The 22,043-nt window shown below is 39.6% G+C and overlaps 4 protein-coding genes across 5 annotated transcripts; 3 read left to right on the top strand and 1 right to left on the bottom strand.

Annotated features, from left to right (window-relative positions):
* Positions 1-59: 59 nt before the first annotated feature.
* LOC108601700 (organic cation transporter protein) lies at positions 60-7,162 on the top strand. Of its 2 annotated transcripts, XM_017989614.1 has the most exons (7): positions 60-593; positions 2,302-2,495; positions 4,855-5,254; positions 5,484-5,751; positions 6,090-6,643; positions 6,708-6,853; positions 6,914-7,162. In XM_017989614.1, exons 1-7 carry the CDS (start codon positions 191-193, stop codon positions 7,004-7,006), a joined length of 2,058 nt encoding a protein of 685 aa, XP_017845103.1. In that variant the 5' UTR covers positions 60-190; the 3' UTR covers positions 7,007-7,162. The 2 variants fall into 2 exon arrangements, with proteins under 2 accessions (XP_017845103.1, XP_017845102.1); XM_017989613.1 differs by lacking the exon at positions 2,302-2,495 and having other exon boundaries at positions 61-589.
* Positions 7,163-7,958: 796 nt separating this feature from the next.
* Positions 7,959-12,464, top strand: LOC108603540 (translation initiation factor IF-2). Its single transcript, XM_017992452.2, has 3 exons — positions 7,959-8,313; positions 11,184-12,031; positions 12,088-12,464. Exons 1-3 carry the CDS (start codon positions 8,293-8,295, stop codon positions 12,311-12,313), a joined length of 1,095 nt encoding a protein of 364 aa, XP_017847941.1. The 5' UTR covers positions 7,959-8,292; the 3' UTR covers positions 12,314-12,464.
* Positions 12,465-12,474: 10 nt separating this feature from the next.
* Positions 12,475-13,275, bottom strand: LOC108603542 (histone deacetylase complex subunit SAP18). Its single transcript, XM_017992454.1, has 2 exons — positions 12,932-13,275; positions 12,475-12,870 (listed from the first exon to the last, which is right to left on the bottom strand). The coding sequence occupies exons 1-2, from the start codon at positions 12,995-12,997 to the stop codon at positions 12,487-12,489; spliced, it is 450 nt and encodes a 149-aa protein (XP_017847943.1). The 5' UTR covers positions 12,998-13,275; the 3' UTR covers positions 12,475-12,486.
* Positions 13,276-13,321: 46 nt separating this feature from the next.
* On the top strand, positions 13,322-21,785 carry LOC108603541 (protein sarah). The gene is made up of 2 exons (XM_017992453.2): positions 13,322-13,572; positions 20,156-21,785. Exon 2 carries the CDS (start codon positions 20,166-20,168, stop codon positions 20,979-20,981), a length of 816 nt encoding a protein of 271 aa, XP_017847942.1. The 5' UTR covers positions 13,322-13,572; positions 20,156-20,165; the 3' UTR covers positions 20,982-21,785.
* The last annotated feature ends 258 nt before the right edge of the window (positions 21,786-22,043 follow it).

A 22,043-nucleotide genomic window follows, 5' to 3' on the forward strand; every position in this document is an offset into this window, starting at 1 on the left:
GAGCTTTCGCAGTGCTTATAAAGAGCTTGAGCAAACTTTTAACGGATTTAGATCGCGGCAAAGAAAGCGAAGCAAGCAATCAACGGCGCGACTCCGGGCAATGCAATCGAACAGCAAAAGAATTGCTTAAAAAACGGAAACAAACATTTTCAAGTGATACATAAATAACTAATCGAACTGCATAATAAATATGAGTGGTGTACTCAGACGCGGCTCCCTGAATTTTAATTGTGCTGGCAGCTCGCGGGGCAGCCTTGATGCCAACCTTAATGGTGGCTATCGCGAAACAAAGCCCACGCCAGGTACACCGGAAATTAGTGTGATTGCCATGGACTTTCGTCGTCACTCTGATGACTTGAAGAAGGTTAGCCTCATGGCAATGGCAGTGTCAGCACCAGCACAGGCATCAGCACCACCAATTGCAGCAGCCACAACAGAAACAACGGAAAAGGATCTTAGCCAAGATGCTGATAGCGATGTGCTATCCAATTTCCTTGGCCACTACCGCTGGTGGAGCTTCTTCTGGACATTTGTATTGTGCCTATTCCAAGTACCCACCACATTTCATTTGTTTATGTTTGTGTTCCAGGTGAGTGTCAGTTTTGGTTTTAGTTTAGTGAATCAGCTTATGGATTGTTAAATATTTACACAGTTGATTGGCAGCGACAGCAAAACAAAAGCAAAAATAAAAATAAAAACTAAATCTTATTTTGTGAGCAGCAACTGCGCGTCCGATTGTTGAAATTTGTTTAAAAGCAAACATTTGTTTATTTGTTTTAAAAACGAAAGTTTAGCTTTTAGACACGTGCCATTATGATTTACTTGAAAACTTAAATTCACAATACAGTTCATAGAATTATGTTATCGTCTAAGCAGCAAATGATAAGGCCCAAGAAATATGCATGTGTGATGTGTTTGTGTTTCTATATCAGACAGACATCTAGGCACTTCACTTTGTTATTATTAATGGTAGAATGATATAAAAGCGTGTCAGCGTCTGCTATTAGTTTTCAAATTCACCAATCAATACGTTTGCTTTAAATTCGCGTGTGGCGTGAAACCCACTCAAGTGCGACCTTCGTGTAATTTGCCTTTGCATCTCATATTCCATACGCACCTAATGGGCCTTATTTGTGACAATTTGACAGTTGCATAAATACCTGGTGTTGCGTGCTAGTCAATTGTCGCAACAACCATATGATAATCAAGATAATCATCTAGCGTGCTAGCCAAAAAAGAAAAACAAAAAAAATTAAGGTTTTCTTTGTCGTAGTATGTAAACCGCAAATACCTTGACATATGGATTGAAGCTTTAGCTAATGCTGCTGAAAATTACAACCGTATAAAAAGAAGTACTTAAGTACTGTTATTTACCAATCGATAATTGCATGTGTGTGTGCAAGTCAAAGCCCCAATTAGCATTTATGAGCTCAGCTTGTTGTTAAAGCTCATTGCAATGATGCAACAATTTTATTAAAATGATCATTTATCTTATCTAAAGGTTTTGATTGATTTTATTTTGCATGCCTAACGCTTTTGTATATGGATACAAATTTTTATTTTTGGGGCAGACGTTCCGGTTAGGAGCTTGTTTTTGCAAGGTTTTCATTTCAGGTTTAAACATAAATTTTTTAATTAAATATACTAAGCTACGCAATTTGTTTTGTTATTTTAAAATGCGTTCTAAAGATGCAAAGAGATTGGCAAACTAACAGATACACAAAAGATTTAAATTAATTTAAGATTGATGCTAGACTTGTGAAGCTTTAAGGCAAAGAGCAATCAGCAAATCGAACCTCATTAGCAGCTACTTAGAGCTTTTAATATCGTCATCGATATCGCCAGCGTCAGAGTCATCGTCATCATCAAAGCCATTTGTCAGTTTGTTGAACTTTATCTGAATGAAATTTGAAAATCTTGTAAGGTGGCAGCGCAGCTGTGTAACTCTGACTGTCACTTTAGTAATAGACACCTGTTTGTCTGACGAGGCGGCTTTTTCGACTCGACGTCGAGTGCTTTTTTTTAGTGTGTGAGCGGAGGCCCAGAGAGTTACGCTATGTGACCAAAACGCTCAGCAAACAAGCATTAAATACGCATAAAAATACAATTCGTAGCTTGCATATGATTAAGAAGCTGAGTTCGTTCCATTGCCAAACTAAAGCACAAGTAGTATTATATTGGCAAAATTCTAACTCAGTTCAATTTGGTCGCACATCGCAGCCGGTTCGCTTTCAAAACAAATATATTCATATATATATATATCACACAAAAATCGAGTTTATTGTGCGTTAATTATGCAAGCACTTGAAACGCACTTGGGCGAATTGTCGCCCATGCTGCAATCCAGTCAAAGTCCCGAACAACTGGAGCAGTTGCAGCTAAAAACGCTGCAAAAGCTAATGGGCACCATTGGCCGCTGGCAATGCCTCTGGTGTGCCCTGCTTTCCACTTTTCAGGGCATCTGCACATTCCATATATTTATCTACGTCTTTCAGGTGAGTGGTAACGGTAAACGTTGCCCACATGTGCATTGTTTTTCAATAAATCGAATAGAAAATCTCATTCATCTATTTTGCGTCTCAACTGTGCTAGCTATGCGTGTATGTGGTTCAGTGACCAAAAATGTGTTCATATGTTAAAAGCAAACACGTTTGAGAGCAGCCGAAAACAAAAATTTCGTTTTAATATTCTGTTTATTATCAGAGTCCACACATGAATTTGTAAACAGGATTATATATTACTAAATATAGTAACAGATTTTTGTGTGCATTAACCTAAATATATGTGTTTATATACATAAGCAATCTTCATGCATTGTATCTTGGTTTATTGCACATCAGCAGGCACTCCCACTGATCTATATCAGGTGTTTGGCATGCGCTTTGAGGCTCGCGGCTCTCAGCTCTCAGCTTGCGACTTGTGTTAACCAAGGTTAATTTCGAAAGGTTACTGAGAGCAGCATGCAGGTTACCTGTCGAGCCAATGGCAACCGCTAAAATAACTAAATATATATTAATTAAGCAAAACAAAACCAAATACAAACAAATAATTTGAAAAAAAACTATATATGTATATAAGCAAACATTTTGTGGGCTAGACACAGACGACTGTCTGAGCAAGTTAAGCCACCAGGCACACTGGTTGCAAATAAATTGTTTGAAAACGCAAATCTATAATTGAAATATGTATATTAGCTGGTAGGTGTTGCTTTGGGTTGACTATCATTACAATGACCCTGCACACTTATTGTTAGATTTATAATTAGTTATGACCGGTTTGAATGCATTTGCTGCAAAAGCTGCACGAATATTGAAGGGATTTCTCATAAGTGATGATATTAACGCAATATTTTGTTTTATTCTTCTAAAAAATTCCTAGCAATTATTCAATTGACAATTGTTAATTAGCCACCTAACTGTTATACTTAAAGTCATTAAAACAGCATTTAATGCGTCATAAAGTAGGAAATATGTTTTACTATGAGTATTATTTTTTTAATAATTACTCCAATGGCAAAACAGTTGCACAAACGTTTTGTAGCATTGTTCAACTGCTGACCAGTGTGGCCAATGTCGTCATTAGAATAAATTGCAATCAGGTGCAGCAACAATGCATGTGTGAGCGAGAAAGAGCAGACAATAATCAAATTGAACTCGTGCAAATTGTACCTGCAAACCAATTTATCAAAGTTTTACAGCAAATGTGGCATGTGCACGCTTGGTTGCAGGTTGTGGTGGTCCATGTGTGTTGATCATGTCGCTATATCTAAGCCCACGCGCTGTGCGATATATAAAATGCCATTGTTGAGTTCTTTATGCAAATGCCTGAAACGTGACAAGTAACCGCTGCAGTACTCAAAGTGGACAAGCGGACATGGCGTGCCATAGACAGTCAAACAGACACAGACACAGTCACGCTGCTCATTAATAGAACCAAAAAAATAAAAAGGAAAAAAACAAATGCTGCTCGGTATTTTTGAAGAACTTTAACTTTTACTTGTTGTCGCATAAATGTTTTACTTTCCCAGCTACAGTGCGCTTCAACTTGAACTTGAAGCCGTTTCCTAGCACACAGACACTCACGTACGCTTAGTTTATTGCAACACGTTCAGCAACTGTATCGCACATCAACCTGTTACGCATACGACCCATGCGCCGCACTCGAGTTCGTTAAACAAACTCAACGTCTAAGCGTTGTTATTACTGCCAAACAAACATCAAAGCATTATGCAACTTACATTTGCTCATAGTATGCGTGTATTTAAAGTCAATGGCCCCTGCATTCGAATTTAAACTAATAACCACATGTCGTTACTTGTTACAGTTGCCATTGAATAAAACAGCCCATGCAGCGATAATTAATCAGTTTTCAAGTGCCATCGTAAATGGCAAATCGTAATTGCCATTAGCTAATTACAAGTTCAGTGCCTATCAAGCAACAAAAAACAAAACAAAGCATAAACTACAAAACAATATACATATAAAAAAACAGCTTTAAGTAACTAGAGCACTTGCACTTGTTAAAAGTTGACTAAACAATGATTTTCACCTTTGGACCTTGAAAATGTTTATGAACAATTTGGTCGCTGATAAACTTATATTGTATTCTATTTTATAGGGAAAATTAAGATAAGAAGTAGTTAAAGAATTTTAAGCGGCTTCCTCTCATTTTATGATTTCATTTGAACAACACTTAATGACACATTGCCTTAATTAGCTTTAGGCCAAACTAAATTAAGCATATTTTGTATTAATGAACTTGGAACCAGTTTTGAGTTTACGCTTCAGCCGTGACATGAATAAACAAACTTTCTAATTCTTAAATCTATAATTTGAATGCGTTTTCTTTTCACAGACATCAGCCAAGGACTATTGGTGTGCCAGACCAGTCAATTTGGCCCAGCTGGACATTGCCGAGTGGCGTAATCTAAGTCAGACCGCCAATGGCTGTCTTCTGCGCGATCTCGACTATAGCCAACTGAGCTACGAACAGGGAGAACTAATCAATTGGCCCAGCAATGCCAGCGAGTTGGGCTATAGAGAGTGCACCGAGTTTGAGTTCTCCGACGTGGATGGTACAGCTAGAACATTAGTACAGGATTTTAATTTGGTTTGTGGCAATGATATAACAAATATTGTGGAAACGTGCTTTCTTACGGGTGCTGCTGCTGGCGCAGTGCTCTCCGGCTGGATCTCGGATAGATTTGGACGCCGGCACACATTGATGGCCTTTGTGAGCATACAAACCATATTCGGTAGGTACTTGGGCAACTATAAATAGCGTTAATTGCATTTACTACAATTGAAGCCATGCCAATTTCGAGCTACGTTTATATTCTAATTGTCATTTGCATCTGTGTGTAGACTAGGATTTTAATTGACTTTAGGATGCTTATTCACATGCTCGACCTTGTACCTGACATTCTCACTCTCTCTCTATCTCTCTCACTCTCCACTACATTCGTTTGAATGTTTGGTGCACAGGTGGAATTTTGGCCTTCTCAACATCGTTGGCCATGTTCATGTCGCTACGTGTTATAATTGGATTCGCATCAATGACCGTGACTGTTGTTAGCTTCGTGCTAGTTGTGGAGCTGGTCTCTGGCCAGTGGCGCACTATAATCGGTATATTAAATATATTGCCAGTCGCCATCACGTATGTCCTATCTGCTGGCATTGCCTATTTTATACGAGATTGGCGCACACTACAATTGGTCATATCGTGGCCCTGGCTAGTGATGTTGTGCATTTGGTAAGTAGTCCTCTGGCATTGTTATCCTTTTTTTTTTTAATTCAATTTAATAGTGCCATTTCCATTGTATTTTGCTGTTCACTTCAAAGTCGAGTTGTGTAATGTGTGTGTGTCTAACGGCATTCTTTGCAACCACTGGCCAATCTATTGACAACATTTCAATGCGTGGCATCAATTAGATTTAAAACGAACAAAGCAACGTGCCACACATGCCACATTCCTGCAGAACAAAATATCCCTCAGATTAGCTGCGCTCTCTTGCACTCGAAGCAATTGAAAAATACCAATGGTCAGACACACATCAGCATTGCATTTATGGACTCTTTCTGCTCCAACAGGTATTGGCTACCGGAATCTCCACGTTGGCTGCTGGCCCAGGGGCGCCTGGAGGAGCTTTGTCGCCTGATTGAGCGAGCTGCTAAGATGAATGGCACCTTATTGCCTGCCAACTATCAGAAGACACTTGAGGCTGCGGTTCCCAGAGCGGCGCAACAATCTCCACCCACTGAGGTTGAGGGTAACAAAGTTGTGGAGGAGTCAAACCATGACCTGGAGCTGGAGCTGCATGTAAACCCTTTGGTGGTAGTGTTTGGCAGCAAGTATTGGCGCACCACCGTGCTCACATTGGTTATTTGGCTCACACTGATTATCATCTATTTTGGACTGACGCTGCATCTGAGCAATTTGGGTGGCAATATTTATATGAACAGCGCTGTGGCCGGCACCATTGAGGCCGTCTCAATATGCTTTAGCATTTTTGTTGTGCTAAAGGCGGGCATACGTAGCAGTCTCCTGGGTTATATGCTGTTGCCGGGTCTCTGCTGTCTGGCCACGAATCTGATACCGCAAGGTGAAAACAATCAGACCGGTGTCATAGCGCTGGCCATTGTGGGTGAGTGCAATGTAAATTATACTGACATATTCTACTAACTCTACAGATTTGATTCATTTTATAGCCAAGTGCTTAATTGGCGCCAATAATGCGATTATACCCACCTACACTGCCATGCAGTATCCAACAATTGTGCGGAACTTTGGCGTTGGCATGGGCAACTTGGCGTCGGGTATTGCACTTATTCTGGTTCCATTCCTTTGGCAGCTGGTAAGCAGCACTTCTTTATTATCTGAGCTCTATTTAATGCTTATCGTCTGATTTGTCCAGGAACACTTTGATGCACTGCTTCCGCTTAACATAATGGGTGCGTGTGGTTTAATCGGTGCCGCTGCTATTGCCCTTATGAAGGATGTTGAGTAGTTCTATAACTTTCAAATACATACACTTTATTTTTGTTTGTCTAACTGTGATATATTGGAAATGTGGTTCAATTGAGCCGGCACAAAATCATTTTTCTCAGCCTCTATTAAGGTACTTAATTTATATTTATAACTCACTGAAATAAACAAATTTTGTCTTACGAATATTAGAATTGTTAAAAAAATATAATTTACCAAAAAATTATTCATTTTTATTAATTTATAACATTTGTATGAGTGCGACAGCTTATCTTCTTGAAAACTTTGCATTGAATAAATAATACATAAGAAGTTTTTTTGTCCAAAGCTTTTATGACGTCGTATGCGAATAGGAGGAGGAACTAGGAGGAACAATATACCTTTGCATTATTTGTCAACGAATAAATTTGTATTTAATTTATATTAAATTGTTTATTTGTCATAATTAATATTGTTTATTTGTCATAAGTTTTATACATAGTTTGGCTTCTCTGCAGTTGCTGATTGATTAAATAAAAGTTTTTTTACAATTTACAAAAGACATTAGTAAGATCGATACTCAAATAGAGTAAAAGTGAAAAAGTTTTTAAATATGCTAAGAGGTGAGCTTCTACTAAGATTGTAAACAAAGCTTAAATTCGGCAAAACTATCATTATTGCAAGGTCCTTACACTTTATTACACATTTCATATTACCGTATATTATTTATAAGAATGAAATTAAAAGTTCTGCTTCCATAAACCCAAAACGAGATAAGCCTTTACAAATAATTAAATAAAAAAGTCTGCATTTTCATTTCATAAATTTTGTAGCTTTACCCAAGACACGAACCAGCGGACAAAGCTCTATACGCAGCGTTGCCACCAAACGTTATTTAAATTTTAATTTTGCGCTAATTTGAAAATTTTGTCACGTAGCCTGTTGTTCACACGATTCTCACAGATTATTTACAAAATGTAACGCGTTCACTTTCATTTGCAAGATGCGTTAACCGTCTTAAAACTGTTTAAGCAGTTATCGCATTCAACTGACAACTAAGTATATGCCGGACCATTACTATAAGCCATGCGAAACACATGCCGCACATAAATTTCAAGTCGAGAAACGCAAAGCTGCAAACGTGGCTATAAAACGGAGTGCAGAGCTTGCGGCGCCCAGCATTTCAACGTGTAACGGGCTGGCAAAAAGTAACTCAAGCCAACGGTAGCTCTAAATAAATAAAAATAGCTTTTGGGACTTGAACAGTATTTGGGTGTAGAGATCGTGATTTTGCGGAAGCGATTTCAGTTAAAGAATAAAAGCAACAACATGAAGCTGCAATTGATTTCGGTAAGTAATGAAAGGCTGAAAAAGTCAAAAGTGTAAAAAATGTAAATAAAACTTCAATGTGAATTGCAATTAAGCGCTTAATATGCGTGCGAGTTGCAGCGAAGGTCGTTCGGTTTTAGATCATAATAGCTTATATATATTTTTGCATTTTATAGAAAGTCCATTGAGTGGACTCAATGCAATGTAATTAGCAATTGACATTTGCTTGACGATTGTTAAAAGACAATACAAATTGCTGATATCATAAATATGCGATTTAATCATTAACAATTGTCTGCGTGCCAAAGAATTTCAATTGAAAAACAACAGCGAAGAAAAAATATGTTGCCAAACCAAGCCCTCAGGTCATAGATTTAACGAGCATTTGTTGGCATTAGCTGTGCCACGCCCCTGCAATGTATAAGCCCGAAACATACAAATTATATTTACAAGACTCTGTGGAATTTGCTACTGGGCTATTCTTAGGCTCAACAAAGATAGCGGATTGAGTCAAAGTGTTAAGCTTGACTTGACCCAAAGATCGCAAAAATTTAAAGAAAAATAATATTTATAATTGGACTGTCGATGTCGATGATAATTTCAAAGTCAAATATGCACAGCTAATTGCACTTGAGGGTCTGGCAAAAACTAGAGCAATCAATCAATGGCGGTAATTTGTTAAGCACTAAATGCTTATGAGTTTACTAAAATTTGGCCGCGCCTTGGCTTACACACACGCACACATATGTATTTCAAGGTCGCTTGTCTGGCATACTAACTCTTGCCAATGCGCTGACCAAGTTACTTGGGATTCAAGTCGTTGACTGGCCAACTGCTGTACGCATGTTAAGACATAAGCGAATTCTCAACTTACACATATATATACAAATACAAGATGCAGTTGCAGTAACACAAACACAGCCTCAAAATTTATTGCACTCACACATACATGCAGTGCTCCATAAAGCGATTGGGCGTAGTGTGTTAAGCCATTACGTAATGAAACTACACACACACAGAGGTATGAGCATAAATAAAGCGTTACACATTTGTGCAACGCCGAAAGTGCACTGACAACTATTTCCAGTCCATCGACCAAGTGTACACAAGTAAACGTACATATGTACCTTGGACAATTTAAATTATGGCATCACCCTGTTTATATATTTAACAGTCAATCACCTCATCCAAGCCGCGTCTCAAGGTTAAGAGTCCTTTAGCCGTTGTGTTGATCTGAAACTTTATACGGCTTTAAGCTGTTGCCACTCGAATCGTCTTTGTCAGCAACACCTACGCTACAGACTGCTCCTCAGTCTAGGGCTTGGCCTGGCATAACTCTTACTCATACAAATACCGAAAAAATTTTGTAATTTTCGATTTCCTTGAACCACAACATTGCCGAGGTGCAGCCATAAAAACTAATTAAAGCAAGTTCCCCTTGCAAATTCAAAAAAAAAATAGGTGTTTTGCAAAGCATGTACTTTTGGTTTTTCTTTATTATTAAACTTTAGCCAAGTAATTCACTTGACCAGTTTAGTGTCTGGGCAACCAGCCAACCAGCCAGTTGGACATTGGAATGTTTAGCTTCAATGCTCACAAGACACAACCAAACCCAAGCAAGCCAAAAACCCATAAAATCTAATAAAAATAAGAAATAAAAACTGGAACATATTGTTGTTGATTGAATACTTAATTAACAAAACGTTAAGGCGCATAAAATGAAAGCAACCTAAAAAGAAACTACAAGATTCCAGAAGCTCTATAATTGGTAATCAAAAAAATGTATGTACTTTCTGGTTTATTTTAGAAGTGCTATTTTTGAATTCATTACATTAGAAATGAGTTTATGAACTTCAAAAACTTTACATTTGAAATGTGTGGCGAAATTCTACCAACAATTAGAATTTGTTATTGGTGTTACAGCATAGAAATGTGTATAATTATATGATTAGCCATTTATTTACAGGTTCCGGCTTGAGTATGTACATATATGACTCAATTCTAATTGATCTTTAATCAAACAATTGGATTTTGGGTTTGCTGTTATATAATCAAAATGAATTCAAGTCATAGCTTGGGTCACTGATCTTGATCGCAATTAAAGCGGTCAGCTAATTAAAAGCTAAATCATAAATTGGCAACTTGTTTTGGTTTTTTGGAAAGTGCTCAAGCCTCAGCACATTAACTTGACGGCCACTTGTCCTAGACACTGACTTCATTTTTAGTTTTTTGAACCGGAAACAAGCCGAACATGAACCGAAAAATAGTTGCCACATGCCACGGAAAAACTAAGTTACCAATCGGTAGTTGCCAGTAGTTTTTCTTTGGCTCTTTGGGCCGTTGCCAACTGCTGAGGCATGCAAATTGCGCAATGTGCAAGTCGAGACAGCGATAACAACAACAAGAGCAGCTTACGGCTTAGACGGCTTAAAAGCCAACATTTTTCTACGCGATGTTGTTGCTAGTGTTGGTGGCTGTTATGATCGATCGGCAGCGAGGCGGGCGAACAATTTCTGCGATTTGCTTTATGTTCCACATTTATTGCTATTGCATTTACTTGGCTTTGTTATTGTTGCTGCAGCTGCCGCCACAGCGTTACAATTACAATTTGTTGTTGTAACACTTAGGCGGCATAAATAAATATAAACCAGTTTTCATCGAACACTATGACAGCTTAAGAAGTGCAACTAAAAATACGAGCTTATTAGTTGAAACGCAATGCCAGCGCCAAGAAGTTAGTTAATTAGAAGCTTTGTGGCCACCAGCGTGTCTTAATTGGGCACGAGCCATGCCTGCCACAATTGCCACATAGCTGCTTGCTTCAAATAATTTGGCGCAAGTCTTTTACATCCAGTACCTTAATGCCACTTGCCAACTCCTTTAACTTGCAGCTGGTGTGTAGCGTTGCCTTTGTTATGGTGCAAGCACAAAACTATCCGCCTCGTCTGAGCATACCAGGAGCCGTACCTGTTGGCCCACCACAACGTCAGCCCCTGCTCCGCGTGCGTCGTCCTGGCACCAGCTCTAATATCCGTCAGCAGCCTATTCTTCCCGCCGTGACGCAGCGCATTGCCATCGAGGAGCGCCCTGTTACGGAGGCTGCTGAAGATGATCAGCCCGATGCCTTTTTGCCAAATTTGCTACGCGAGCAGCAGCTGGCACAGGCGCAGCAATCACAGTTCCAACAAGCTGCCGCTGCATTCTTGAACGGTCAGACAAGCATTGAAGCGGCCACGCCCGTGCAACAGCTCCTTCAGCATGAGGACAGTCAGCCCACAGCTATACTGCCTGCACCGCCACGCTTTGCCGAGCGTCCTGCGCCAGTAGCCACGAACTTGAACCGTCCAGCCTTCAATGACTTTGGCATTGGGCGCTTTGAGAATACACAACGTTTTGGCTTGGAACGTGCCACACCCGCCGCACCAGCCCCAACACCACAACAACCACAGCGTGTAGCCATCATTCGCACTCGTCCGTCGGCTGCAGTGCGTCCGGAGGCACCAGCGCCTGTACCAGTTGCACGTCCCAGACCAAAGCCCGTGCAGCCACGACCCATCATTGATCAAAATCAACTGCAGGATGATCAACAGCATGCACAACAACAACAGCGTCGTCGTCCAGTGGCGCAAACCATACGAAAGTGGCGCGATGAAAACGAGGATGGTAGCATTACCTGGGGCTACGAGAATGACGATGGTTCCTTTAAGGAGGAATTCATTGGAACCGACTGTGTAACCAAGTGAGTGTCCCTATTCCATATTTAATGAATTTAACACTTAAGATTTTGCACTGAAGGGGCACCTATGGATACGTAGATCCCGATGGCAACAAGCGCGAATATCACTATGAGACGGGCATCAAGTGCGATCCTAATGCACGTAATAATGACGAGGAGCTGCAGGAGAATGGCTTTATCAACTATGAGGAGAACCGTGCCGTTTTGCCCAATGGCCTAGAGATCGACATGACGCAACTGGGCAAAAAGAAGTCCAAGCGTCCCAACAGCATCTTCCGAAACTAATTCACACACATCACACTATAATTACTCAGCTCCAGCCGTAGTCGTTTAAGTCAGCTCTTAAGTCATCAATTTATTTGTACTAATCTGTAATTATGTCCGTACTTTATTAGTATTTTGAGTTAAAGTGAGAAAATTAAATGTTTAGCCTGTATAAGTTTCAATACGAGCAACACTCAGTAAGGGCGCTGGCGTCTCGCGGGCGGCATACGATTCGGGGGCGTTATAGATATATCGAGAAAGTCTCCAATAGTGAATTTGGCCTGCGACAGCGTCTTGTTATCGTCAATGCCCTTTTGGCCCGTGCAGGTGACGCCGATTTCACGCATTTGAAAGTGATTATTGCGATAGCTGGGGAACACAATGGCGAAGTCAAAGTATGTACCCTTCTTTCGGGTATCCGGATTAACATCACGCACCAGAGAAGTCAGCTCATGTAATGTGGCGTCCTGCCAGGTGTATATCTGCAGTTCATTAGTCGGCACATTGTTGTACATGTACTCCGAAACAGAGTGATGGCGTCCCGTAGAACAGAAGACTCGCAGCAACAGCGGGCATGTCTGCGGAAGTAAATGTTAATAAATTGCCGGCTTGCATATGGATATATGTATCAAAACAAACCTTTTCTCGGTCAATTTGCTTAACCTGTGCCTTTTCTTCGACAATCATAGACTCTACATTCGCCATATTGTTTCTATTCAGCTGCTTTTATTCAATTTGTAGATTAAATCGAACAATATTTATTTTCACAGAATTGTTTGCAAATGGTTTTTTCTTTCAGCAATATTAGCAGGCATCATCCAACCTTAATTATCAACAGCCGCCACTATGGTATTTTTTAATCGAATATCGGTTATACGGTTCAAACATGCTTGAATCCAAACAATCGAGTGCGAATACGATAGCGATTAACAACAACGATAGCACTGGCGTTGACGATAATGTCGGACCTCTCGCTCGCACTTGTTCTGAATCATAAGCAAATGTGTAGGTGGGTATTATTGAGTGAGTGAACAAAAACAATGCAAAAACGAAATTAAAAGCGAGCGGTTGTGTTGTACTGAGTTCGCGGTGAAACGCAAAAAGAAAATTTGCTGCACAAATGACAAACGTCTAGACGCATTTTGGCACCTGATAAATTGCAATAACAGAAGAAAACTGGGCCCGGGCCGTGCCCAATTTCTCGCTAAAAGTTAGAAGGTTGTCAATTTCAACAAAACGCCGTGGTTGGCGTGCTTTTTCTAAGAATCAATCGAAAAACGGTATGTAAACGCAACACCTACGTTTATAATACACGAATTTAGGCGGCATTCGCAGCTAAATTTGCTTATGTAACGCAGCTGCAACTGCGGCAATTGATGCTGGTCTCTTTAGTTGTCGGATGTTTAAAAATACACACTCACGCTTGAACTTTTGCAAATGGTTACTGCATTGTTGTTGTTGTTGTTGTTGTTGTTATTGTTATTGTTATTACCTTTGGTGTTGTTGTTACATTGACTGTGCAGTTGCTATTTATTATTGTTTGCTCTAGTTTTGTTTATAAACATTGAACTTGCCGCTGCGGCATATGCTTTAAAATGCAGAAGTGCACTGCAGAGCTAATTAAATTTATTACATTGCCAATTACATTTGCATTTTCATTACAACATACTACGCACAAGGAACTGTTTTTTCCATCCGCCTCCGTTAACGTTATCTGCGCACTTACGCCCACACAGCATCCAGGAAACATTTTTATTTGGGGCATATGAGTTTTGTTCTCAACTGCTACTGCTTTTCGTTACTCTCGTGCTCGGGTAAAGCGTGTAATTTCATTACTCAACCGCTTAATTTGTTTGCCTGTGTGTATTGCGTAGTGACCAACAAAACAAATTTGAGAGTAAAGATCAAACTTCTCACGATGAAAAGAATTTTTCTACTTCAAGGAGCTACTTTGATATTTTTTTTTGCTTCCACACTTTTAAAGCATTTCCTTGTTTATAAATAGCAAGCTGTCTGGCTCAGTTTTTTCACAACTATTTACGCTAATAATATGCTTGTGTCATATATTTTTAGTGGTTGGGCAAGTTCACCGCTTCGCCTATTATTATATTAGCCCCTGCACCTTGTATATTGTTTTGTTGTGGCTGCTTGTTGTGATTGTTCCAACTGCTGGTTGCTTGCAAATTTTAATTGCTTTGGGCGTCGACAGCACCAACAGCAACAGCAACAGCCGCCAACGCAGTGCGCCCTTTTACGAGCTTGGGTTTTGCTTTTGCTGTTTCTGCTGTTTACCACGCAACACGAATTCCCACAAGAAGGCAGCACTTTTGGAAAATGGAAATAGCTCAAGCAAAGCCAAAAGCATAGAAGCCAAAAGTAATAAATTCTCGAATGCAAACAAAATCAACTCATGCTCGAATAACTCTATCTCGCTCTCTCTCTCTCTGCTGTGAGCGTTCTCGGCGCTGAACGTGGCTACAAATCTCGACCTTGGTTACTACAGGCGACCCTTGGCTAGCCAAAGGGCAGTGTCCACTTAAAGTGCGACTAAGACGCTGTCGCCAATTTGTCTACTAGACATTGCCTTTGGTATTTGTTTGTTGTTCTGCTTAGTTAAAATAACACAATAACATTGCGACTAAATCCGAAACGCTTGTATATCTGATATAATGAAATGCCTTGGGAGTCCAATTGCAAGGCATTTGCTAATTTCTTGTTGCGTAAATATATGAAACTGGAGCCAATCATTGAACTAAATTCTCGAACAACTTTCGATGCATGTGCTACGTTTTAGCTGACCAAGGCGCACATACATATGTATATAGATATTTATGTATATACGTTTTGTAAATATCAAACGTAGCGTTTCCTTCGATTCTACGTCTTTGCTGACGCAAAAATTATGAAGCGATTTTAAAATAAATTCAACTCGACGCTGTTGTTGTAGTAGTGGTTTTTAGTCTAGAGATGGTCGCGTGTTTGGGACTTTTTTTCTTTTTATCTATCAGATATATATACCGATTTAAATAAGGTGTGAACCTGTTGCATCAATTCAAGAGAGTCACGATTGTCGCCTGCTACTCATCTCTATATCTCCTCTTGAGTTATTTTTATCTACACACGCCTAGTGTTTTATTTTTACTTTGACTTTATTATTATTTATACTTCGACAATTGACGCATTGGTCGCAGCTCTTTAGTCAATTGCCAAGACTTGTGGCTGCCTGGAATTGAAATTGCAATTGAACTGAACTCAACTGACGTCACAGCGTAGTATACGCAAATACCAGACAATCAGTGGTGTTGCCGATTGATACGACTATGGTTGACGCTTGTGGGCTTAAGTATTGTTAGTTAGTTGGGCCCCAATATGTATTTATTATACGTGCATATGTATGTATGTCAATTAACAATAATAACAACTGTTAATTGTTATCAATAACTGGGCATAACTTGCTCTCGCCGGCCTGCGATTGAAAGCGTTAAAATTCGTTGCGTCAGCTCGAATTGATATTGTGATAAGTAATGTCATATAACGACCAGCACTTGTCAGTGATTTATGATTTTGGCTGACAGCCTGTTCTACCTTATGCTTATCCTTATAATTAATTTGGCAATATGGCATAAGTCTTGGATTGATTCTGTTACGCCCGCAAAACGGGGGCATCTTACTTATTTTTTTTTTGGAGCAAAACTATTTTTGCGTTCGCTTTGATATGTCCCAGTTGCTACTGACAGTTGACAACAAAAGGGCTTGTCTTCCAAATGCGTCAAATGGCCCAAGGCTACATGATAACCATCTTAGTTATGTGTGTATGTTTGAGAAGCGAGCAACGTGCATAGAAGTGCGCACATTCAAGCAAAACGCAAAAAAGTAGTACTCCCCAGGTCTGGCACTACCGACAGTTGAAGACTCTATATAAAGAGACACATAACCGTCATACTGGTTGACGCTGTTCCTTCAACTTTATTTAAACTTGAATATTTCCGTTGCTATGTATGCATTTGGGCTTAAACTCTCTAAATTTTCTAAACGTGTTTTTTATGATATAATATATAAGATCATACGGACATATAGACAAACATATTTTCAAGAATATATCAATTTGTTAGGGTAGTTTAGTCTGGTAGGAATAAATATGATTCAGCTAAACTAAAAGGCTGCTTACACTTTTCGTACAGAGTCTGAAACTTAAATAAATCAAACATTTGTCGTTGACGTTGAGCGCACTGTGGCAGATAAAAATGCCATTTCCCTTATAAAAAAAGAGAAGAAAGTAAAAAGACACACACACAACTAGAACTGTTGAGCATATAAGGATTAAGCTTCAGTATTTCATATTTCAACGCAACGGTACTTTTAAAGCTACTCGATGAATAAAACATAATTGTAACGGTTTAATTTAATAAAACAAAATGATGTCTGATTCTTGCAACACTTATTGACCTTTGTTGTAGAATTGGTTTAATATTTTAATTTTAATTTGCAATTATTGTATTTTATTGTGCACAATGCTGCCAACTTTAGATATTTTTTGTAATGCAACTAATTGTATCGACCAGGTAATGCCGCAGTGTGTGTTGGATATAATTAATAAAGTTATCATGTGCAGTCAACAATACAATTTTGTGACAAAGCTGAGAGCCACAAAAACACTCACACTCATAAACTCATGTACGTGTACAATGTACATGCCTACAAAATAATATACAATGACAAAAGTTGAAAAGGCTATAGCAAACCAATCACAGCTGCAGCTAATGAGCGTTAGTTGAAGCTGTGGGAAACAACTGCTAACTGCCAAATGGAATTTATGGCGATTACATTAAATGTGCATTGAATATGATTTTTGTTTTGAGCCCGTACAGAAAAACCACACACTGATTTCGCTTAAAGCTGCAACTGCTGCATCAACAGCGACCAGCAAATCATTGCCATGCCAATATGTGACATTTGTTGCGTGCTCCCGCGCCTCCGCCCTCATTCTCAAACGCCCACACACCCACAAGTTCATACGCCCATACTCATCCGCCCGATGGCAATGATTATTGCGCATACGCCAAGTAGGCAGCACAACATGCATTGTATACAGTAACACGTAGACACACGCACAAACACACACACACAGTAGAAGTTCACATAACTCTGTACACAATGTTCAATTATAGAGCAGAGCACACCGACGAAAAAAGAGTAGCATACTTTTAGGCGGGTGAGGATGACTGCAAATCGAAACGAACGAAAGTAACTCAAGTTGCCATAGATGTAACTGCAAACCAAGCTTAACTTAGTTTTAGCCTGCATACCTGCCATACATTTCATCAAATTCACGTGCAACCTCACTTAAAGTTCAACTATCTGTGTGCTAGACGAAAGGCTTGACCTTTTATTGCATTGTACATGTTTCCAGAATGTGGGCGTTTCTACTAGTACATAGACAACTGGCCGAGTGTGTTACACATAGCAGACACAGCTTCACTGATTTTCATTCCATATACAAACAGGGAATCTTTTTACATCACAATTTATGACAAATTTTATTCAGGAGATTTCTTTATTTGCAAACTCGAAAATATGCGAAAAAATATTTGCCCATCAAAGCATATTTGTAAAAACTCTATAATTGGATGTGAAATAACACTAACATAAAAAGGATAAAATTCAGCAACATTTTAGATGTCATTAACTATAAAAAAATTTTAAAGTTGTACTGCAGCATAAAACTATTGCGCATCTATTCACACATTCTATGTACATACTCATATGCAAGAGAGTTTCAGTAACTGCGTAGATTCATCCACACATTGAATTTCCATGGAAATATGCAGAAACAAGGCCAGAGGTAGCACTATGGTTGGCAGCTAGCTGCTATTCTCGTCAGACCTGCCTACGCCCATTTGCAGGAAATATATAGAAAAAAGATGAAAATATACAACATGAAATTGTTGCATCAATTTTCAGTTGCAAATGCAGTTTTACTTTACTTGATTAACTGTTTTAAAGCGAAATCCCGAGCAAAATGCAATTAAATGAGTTGCAGCAAAACTTTCAAAGGGCATGTTAAGCAAGAAAAAAAGCTGATTTTTTCCTGCGAAATAGCTTGCAGCGTCTATTTTTAACTTGCCCAGGGACTTCAGGCAAGTTCAGGGCTGAAGAGCTACTTAGCACGCCAGGCATGGTACTGGACGTACTACTTATAATGATGACTGCAATTATGAATAAGCGAAGGTCACAGTTTAAAAACGTCTGCTCTAATGTTCATATGTTCATGTTAAATTTTAGAATGCGAGGGAAAGCAAAGTAATGACGTCACGCAGAACGCACACAATTTGCATGCCAACAACTCGTTAAATCAGCTCGAACACAACGCTTACTTGCAACTTGCTGCTGCTTGCACGTGCCTCACATGAGGGAACTAAAATAATTTCGAACTCTGCCGCCATATTATTATTTATGCAAATTATCATATATTCCTTTTTTCTTACGGCTTGTGTATTTATTAGTCGTTGTGGGGCAATAAGATACTCAGAGTATCAAAATGCATACGTCATGCCAAGCTACAACACTTCCCCACAATCAGTGGCTGACTGTGTGTGTGTGTGTGTGTGTGTGTATGTTCAAGGAAATCAATCATCCAGAAATAGATCAACACATAGTCCGACTATATAACAATATTGGCATAGTCCTTTCTCTTACGCTCTCCGCTGTACTCTGGTTTGGCGTCACTCTTTACGATTTTGGCTATTGTTATTGTTATATATACTACACTAGGCCATGTACATAGTCACTGCCTTTGTTGCGTACAGCGCGGTCAACAAATGAAATCAAGCTAAGCTCCTTTCGCAGCGGGTGCACGTTGCGGCGATGTCTGTTGTGGCACGACGCGCTTTAAAATCTGCGATTGACAGCTGCTTGGGGTGGGGATGGAGGGCATGTGTCAATTTGTTATTCATTGAAAGCTTATCGCTCAATATACGTAATTGCATGTTAATTTACTGAAACAGCTAAACGCATGCTTCATTACCTTTTCAAGCTAAAGACAGCTTTGACACATGTGACTTAATATTAATAGACTTTGTGGTAAATATTCCAAAGCACACCAACACTTTTTATAGCATACAATTGTGCGCTAATCAAGGGTCCATCAACATAAAATAATAAAATTGGCAAAAAGTTTCCTGCCGCCTTTTCGTACAGGTGCTGGGCATAAGCAACAGCAACAACAAGAACAAACTTACAAACGAACTCAAAAGACGACGTCATTGACCACAATGACGCCAGGCCAGGCCAGGCCAGTCTGCTGGGCTTATTTTCATTCATTCATAAAATAAAAATTCGCCAACTATTAATCACCAACACGCACATACTACATACACAAAAGTATCAATATACTATACAATATATCTATACAATATAGAAAACAATAAAACCAAACAGAGTTGTGGATCAACAGTGCGTCACCAACTACTGACCTCCCCACTTACATATTGATTGCCTTCACGTGCCACAACTTGGTAGCGCCATGCCACCTCTCTTGTCTCTCTTGGTATTTGCCATCTTGCCTTGCGGCAAATAAGCTCAGACACGTCTGTAGCTTTTTCTATACTTCTGTGGGAGGCAATTTTATATTTGTTTATGGTCGTAGTTGTTTATGTGTCGCTCTAAATTTGTGCACTACGTATTATATAAATGAACGTAAACGTGCCCCTGTGCGTAAGCGAAGCCGTAAGCTTAGACTTAGTTCAGCGTCAATATGCAGCCTTGAAAATGTTTGATTTCCGTGTCAATTGCTACTACTTTAAATTTATACTCAAAATGCTAAAACAACATTTATAAATTGCTTACTCGTTTTTACCTTTGCAGTTCCCCGGGCATGTCTGAAGCGCATAAGTCCAATAACTGTGCTGTTGGTCCTGGAGGCGGCGACGCTGCTGCTGCTGCGACGACGACAAATCACAGCAAAAGCAACAAAATGAAATTAAAATCGGCGCAGAATAGCAGCGATGGCGGCAGCATAGAGAAACTCTCACCAGATCAGGATATCTATATTAATGCCGCCGATGGTCTGCCGAGTCAGCATCCATCGCTGCCTCTGGAGACTACAGTGGACAGCGATACAGAGCCAGAAGTGGATGCCGATTCGTTTGATGATTTACCCACATCCATTATTGTTACAAACATACACTCGGAGGTGTTTACCAACCCGGAGCTTAAGCACGACATGGAGGAGCTCTTTCGCACATTTAGCGAGTCAGCCACCTTTCAATGGCTGCGCAGCTTTCGCCGGCTGCGCGTCAACTATGACAACGCTGTGGCAGCGGCCAATGCACGCATCAAGCTGCATCAGTATGAGTTTAACAAAAAGACAGTGATCACCTGCTACTTTGCCCAGCCGGTGACTCCAGTCAACAATAAGAACCTGCAGCCACCAGCGCCGGTCAAACAGTTCCTTATCTCACCGCCCGCATCACCGCCAGCCGGCTGGGAACCGCGAGAGGAAGGCGAACCACTGGTTAATCACGATCTGCTAGCCGCTTTGGCCAGTCTAACACCCGGCGAGTCGCACGAGCTCCATCCACAGAGCGAGGATCAACCGGCGATAATAGTGCACACGGCTATGCTGCCGGAGAATGTTGCAGCCGGACCCAAGTCAGCCATTGTACAGACCAAGTGTCCGGAGCGCGCCTAAGCAAGCTCAGCTTGAAACTGTTGTCTTTCAGCATGGCATGGCAAGGATCAGAGCATGGTAAAGCCCAAGACGGAATTGTAGCCGCCCAGGCGAGTGTAGAAGGGAGCAAAGGCAGAAACGGATGAACGGATGAACGAATGAACGTTGAACGCTCAACCCTTTACTGGTTGAATAACCGTCTAAAACGGCTACGTACCTTTTTGTAAATAATAATTTTTGAAATAATTCGATTGTGATTATTTTACACTTGTGTATTTCTTTTATTAAGTACTCTTTTATTGTACAAGTAGTTTGAATATAGTTTAAAGCGTTTATCGTTTTATGCGTTTCTCAATTATCGATAAGATGGCTTTGATCAATTGTGCGCCCAAGATGTGCTGCTATCTAATGTAATTCTAGATGTGTTTGTTGTTTGCATATAAATACATACATGCATAAATATTGTCCTTCAAGATTTCAGAATTCACGTTTTTGCGCTCTCGCTCTCTTGGTGTACTCGTTGTCAATGTCAGCAAATGTACTCGTTACTCTTGTTACGCGATCCACAAATCCAAATATCTAACTGTACCTACTTACATTATACTATGAAACTAACTACGTACATATATGTGCATCCGTACATACATACATACATGCACACTTGCCTACAACACGAATTTAAAACCAGTAACGTAGGTGTGTGTGTGTGTGTGTATGCGTGATTTAGATATCTAAATGTATATGTAAATGTTAATCTAATTGTAAGCGCAGATAAAACGGAATAAAACTATATTTATCTTATATTAAATTGCATACGTACATTTATATATACATATTTTAGTGCAAAACAATTTAAGAAACGATAATTGGAATATATGTATTCAAGTTTGAAATGAATGTTCTCAAATGTACCAAAAAAAAAATAAAAACAAAAAAAAATGTAATTTCCAAGTTGTCCAAGTTAAGACTTTTTAATATAAATGTTTAGATAATTTATACTTTTTAATCGAAGCTATTTACACTTGGAGCAGAGCACGGCATCTTCTAGGCTCAGCTGGAGCACTATATGGGTAAGCTTGGAAA

The sequence above is a fragment of the Drosophila busckii genome, chromosome 3R (assembly GCF_011750605.1).
Source record: "Drosophila busckii strain San Diego stock center, stock number 13000-0081.31 chromosome 3R, ASM1175060v1, whole genome shotgun sequence".
Lineage (NCBI taxonomy): Eukaryota > Metazoa > Arthropoda > Insecta > Diptera > Drosophilidae > Drosophila > Drosophila busckii.

Bases quoted from the DNA above. Each gene is read 5' to 3' on its own strand.
- LOC108601700 (XM_017989614.1), top strand. From the start codon at position 191: ATGAGTGGTGTACTCAGACGCGGCTCCCTGAATTTTAATTGTGCTGGC. The intron at 2,496-4,854 runs GTGAGTGGTAAC...TTCTTTTCACAG, and splicing joins TATTTATCTACGTCTTTCAG to ACATCAGCCAAGGACTATTG. The intron at 5,752-6,089 runs GTAAGTAGTCCT...CTGCTCCAACAG, and splicing joins CTAGTGATGTTGTGCATTTG to GTATTGGCTACCGGAATCTC.
- LOC108603540 (XM_017992452.2), top strand. From the start codon at position 8,293: ATGAAGCTGCAATTGATTTCG. The intron at 8,314-11,183 runs GTAAGTAATGAA...TTTAACTTGCAG, and splicing joins TGAAGCTGCAATTGATTTCG to CTGGTGTGTAGCGTTGCCTT. The intron at 12,032-12,087 runs GTGAGTGTCCCT...TTTGCACTGAAG, and splicing joins GGAACCGACTGTGTAACCAA to GGGCACCTATGGATACGTAG.
- LOC108603542 (XM_017992454.1), bottom strand. From the start codon at position 12,997: ATGGCGAATGTAGAGTCTATGATTGTCGAAGAAAAGGCACAGGTTAAG. The intron at 12,871-12,931 runs GTTTGTTTTGAT...TTACTTCCGCAG, and splicing joins AGCAAATTGACCGAGAAAAG to ACATGCCCGCTGTTGCTGCG.
- LOC108603541 (XM_017992453.2), top strand. From the start codon at position 20,166: ATGTCTGAAGCGCATAAGTCCAATAACTGTGCTGTTGGTCCTGGAGGC.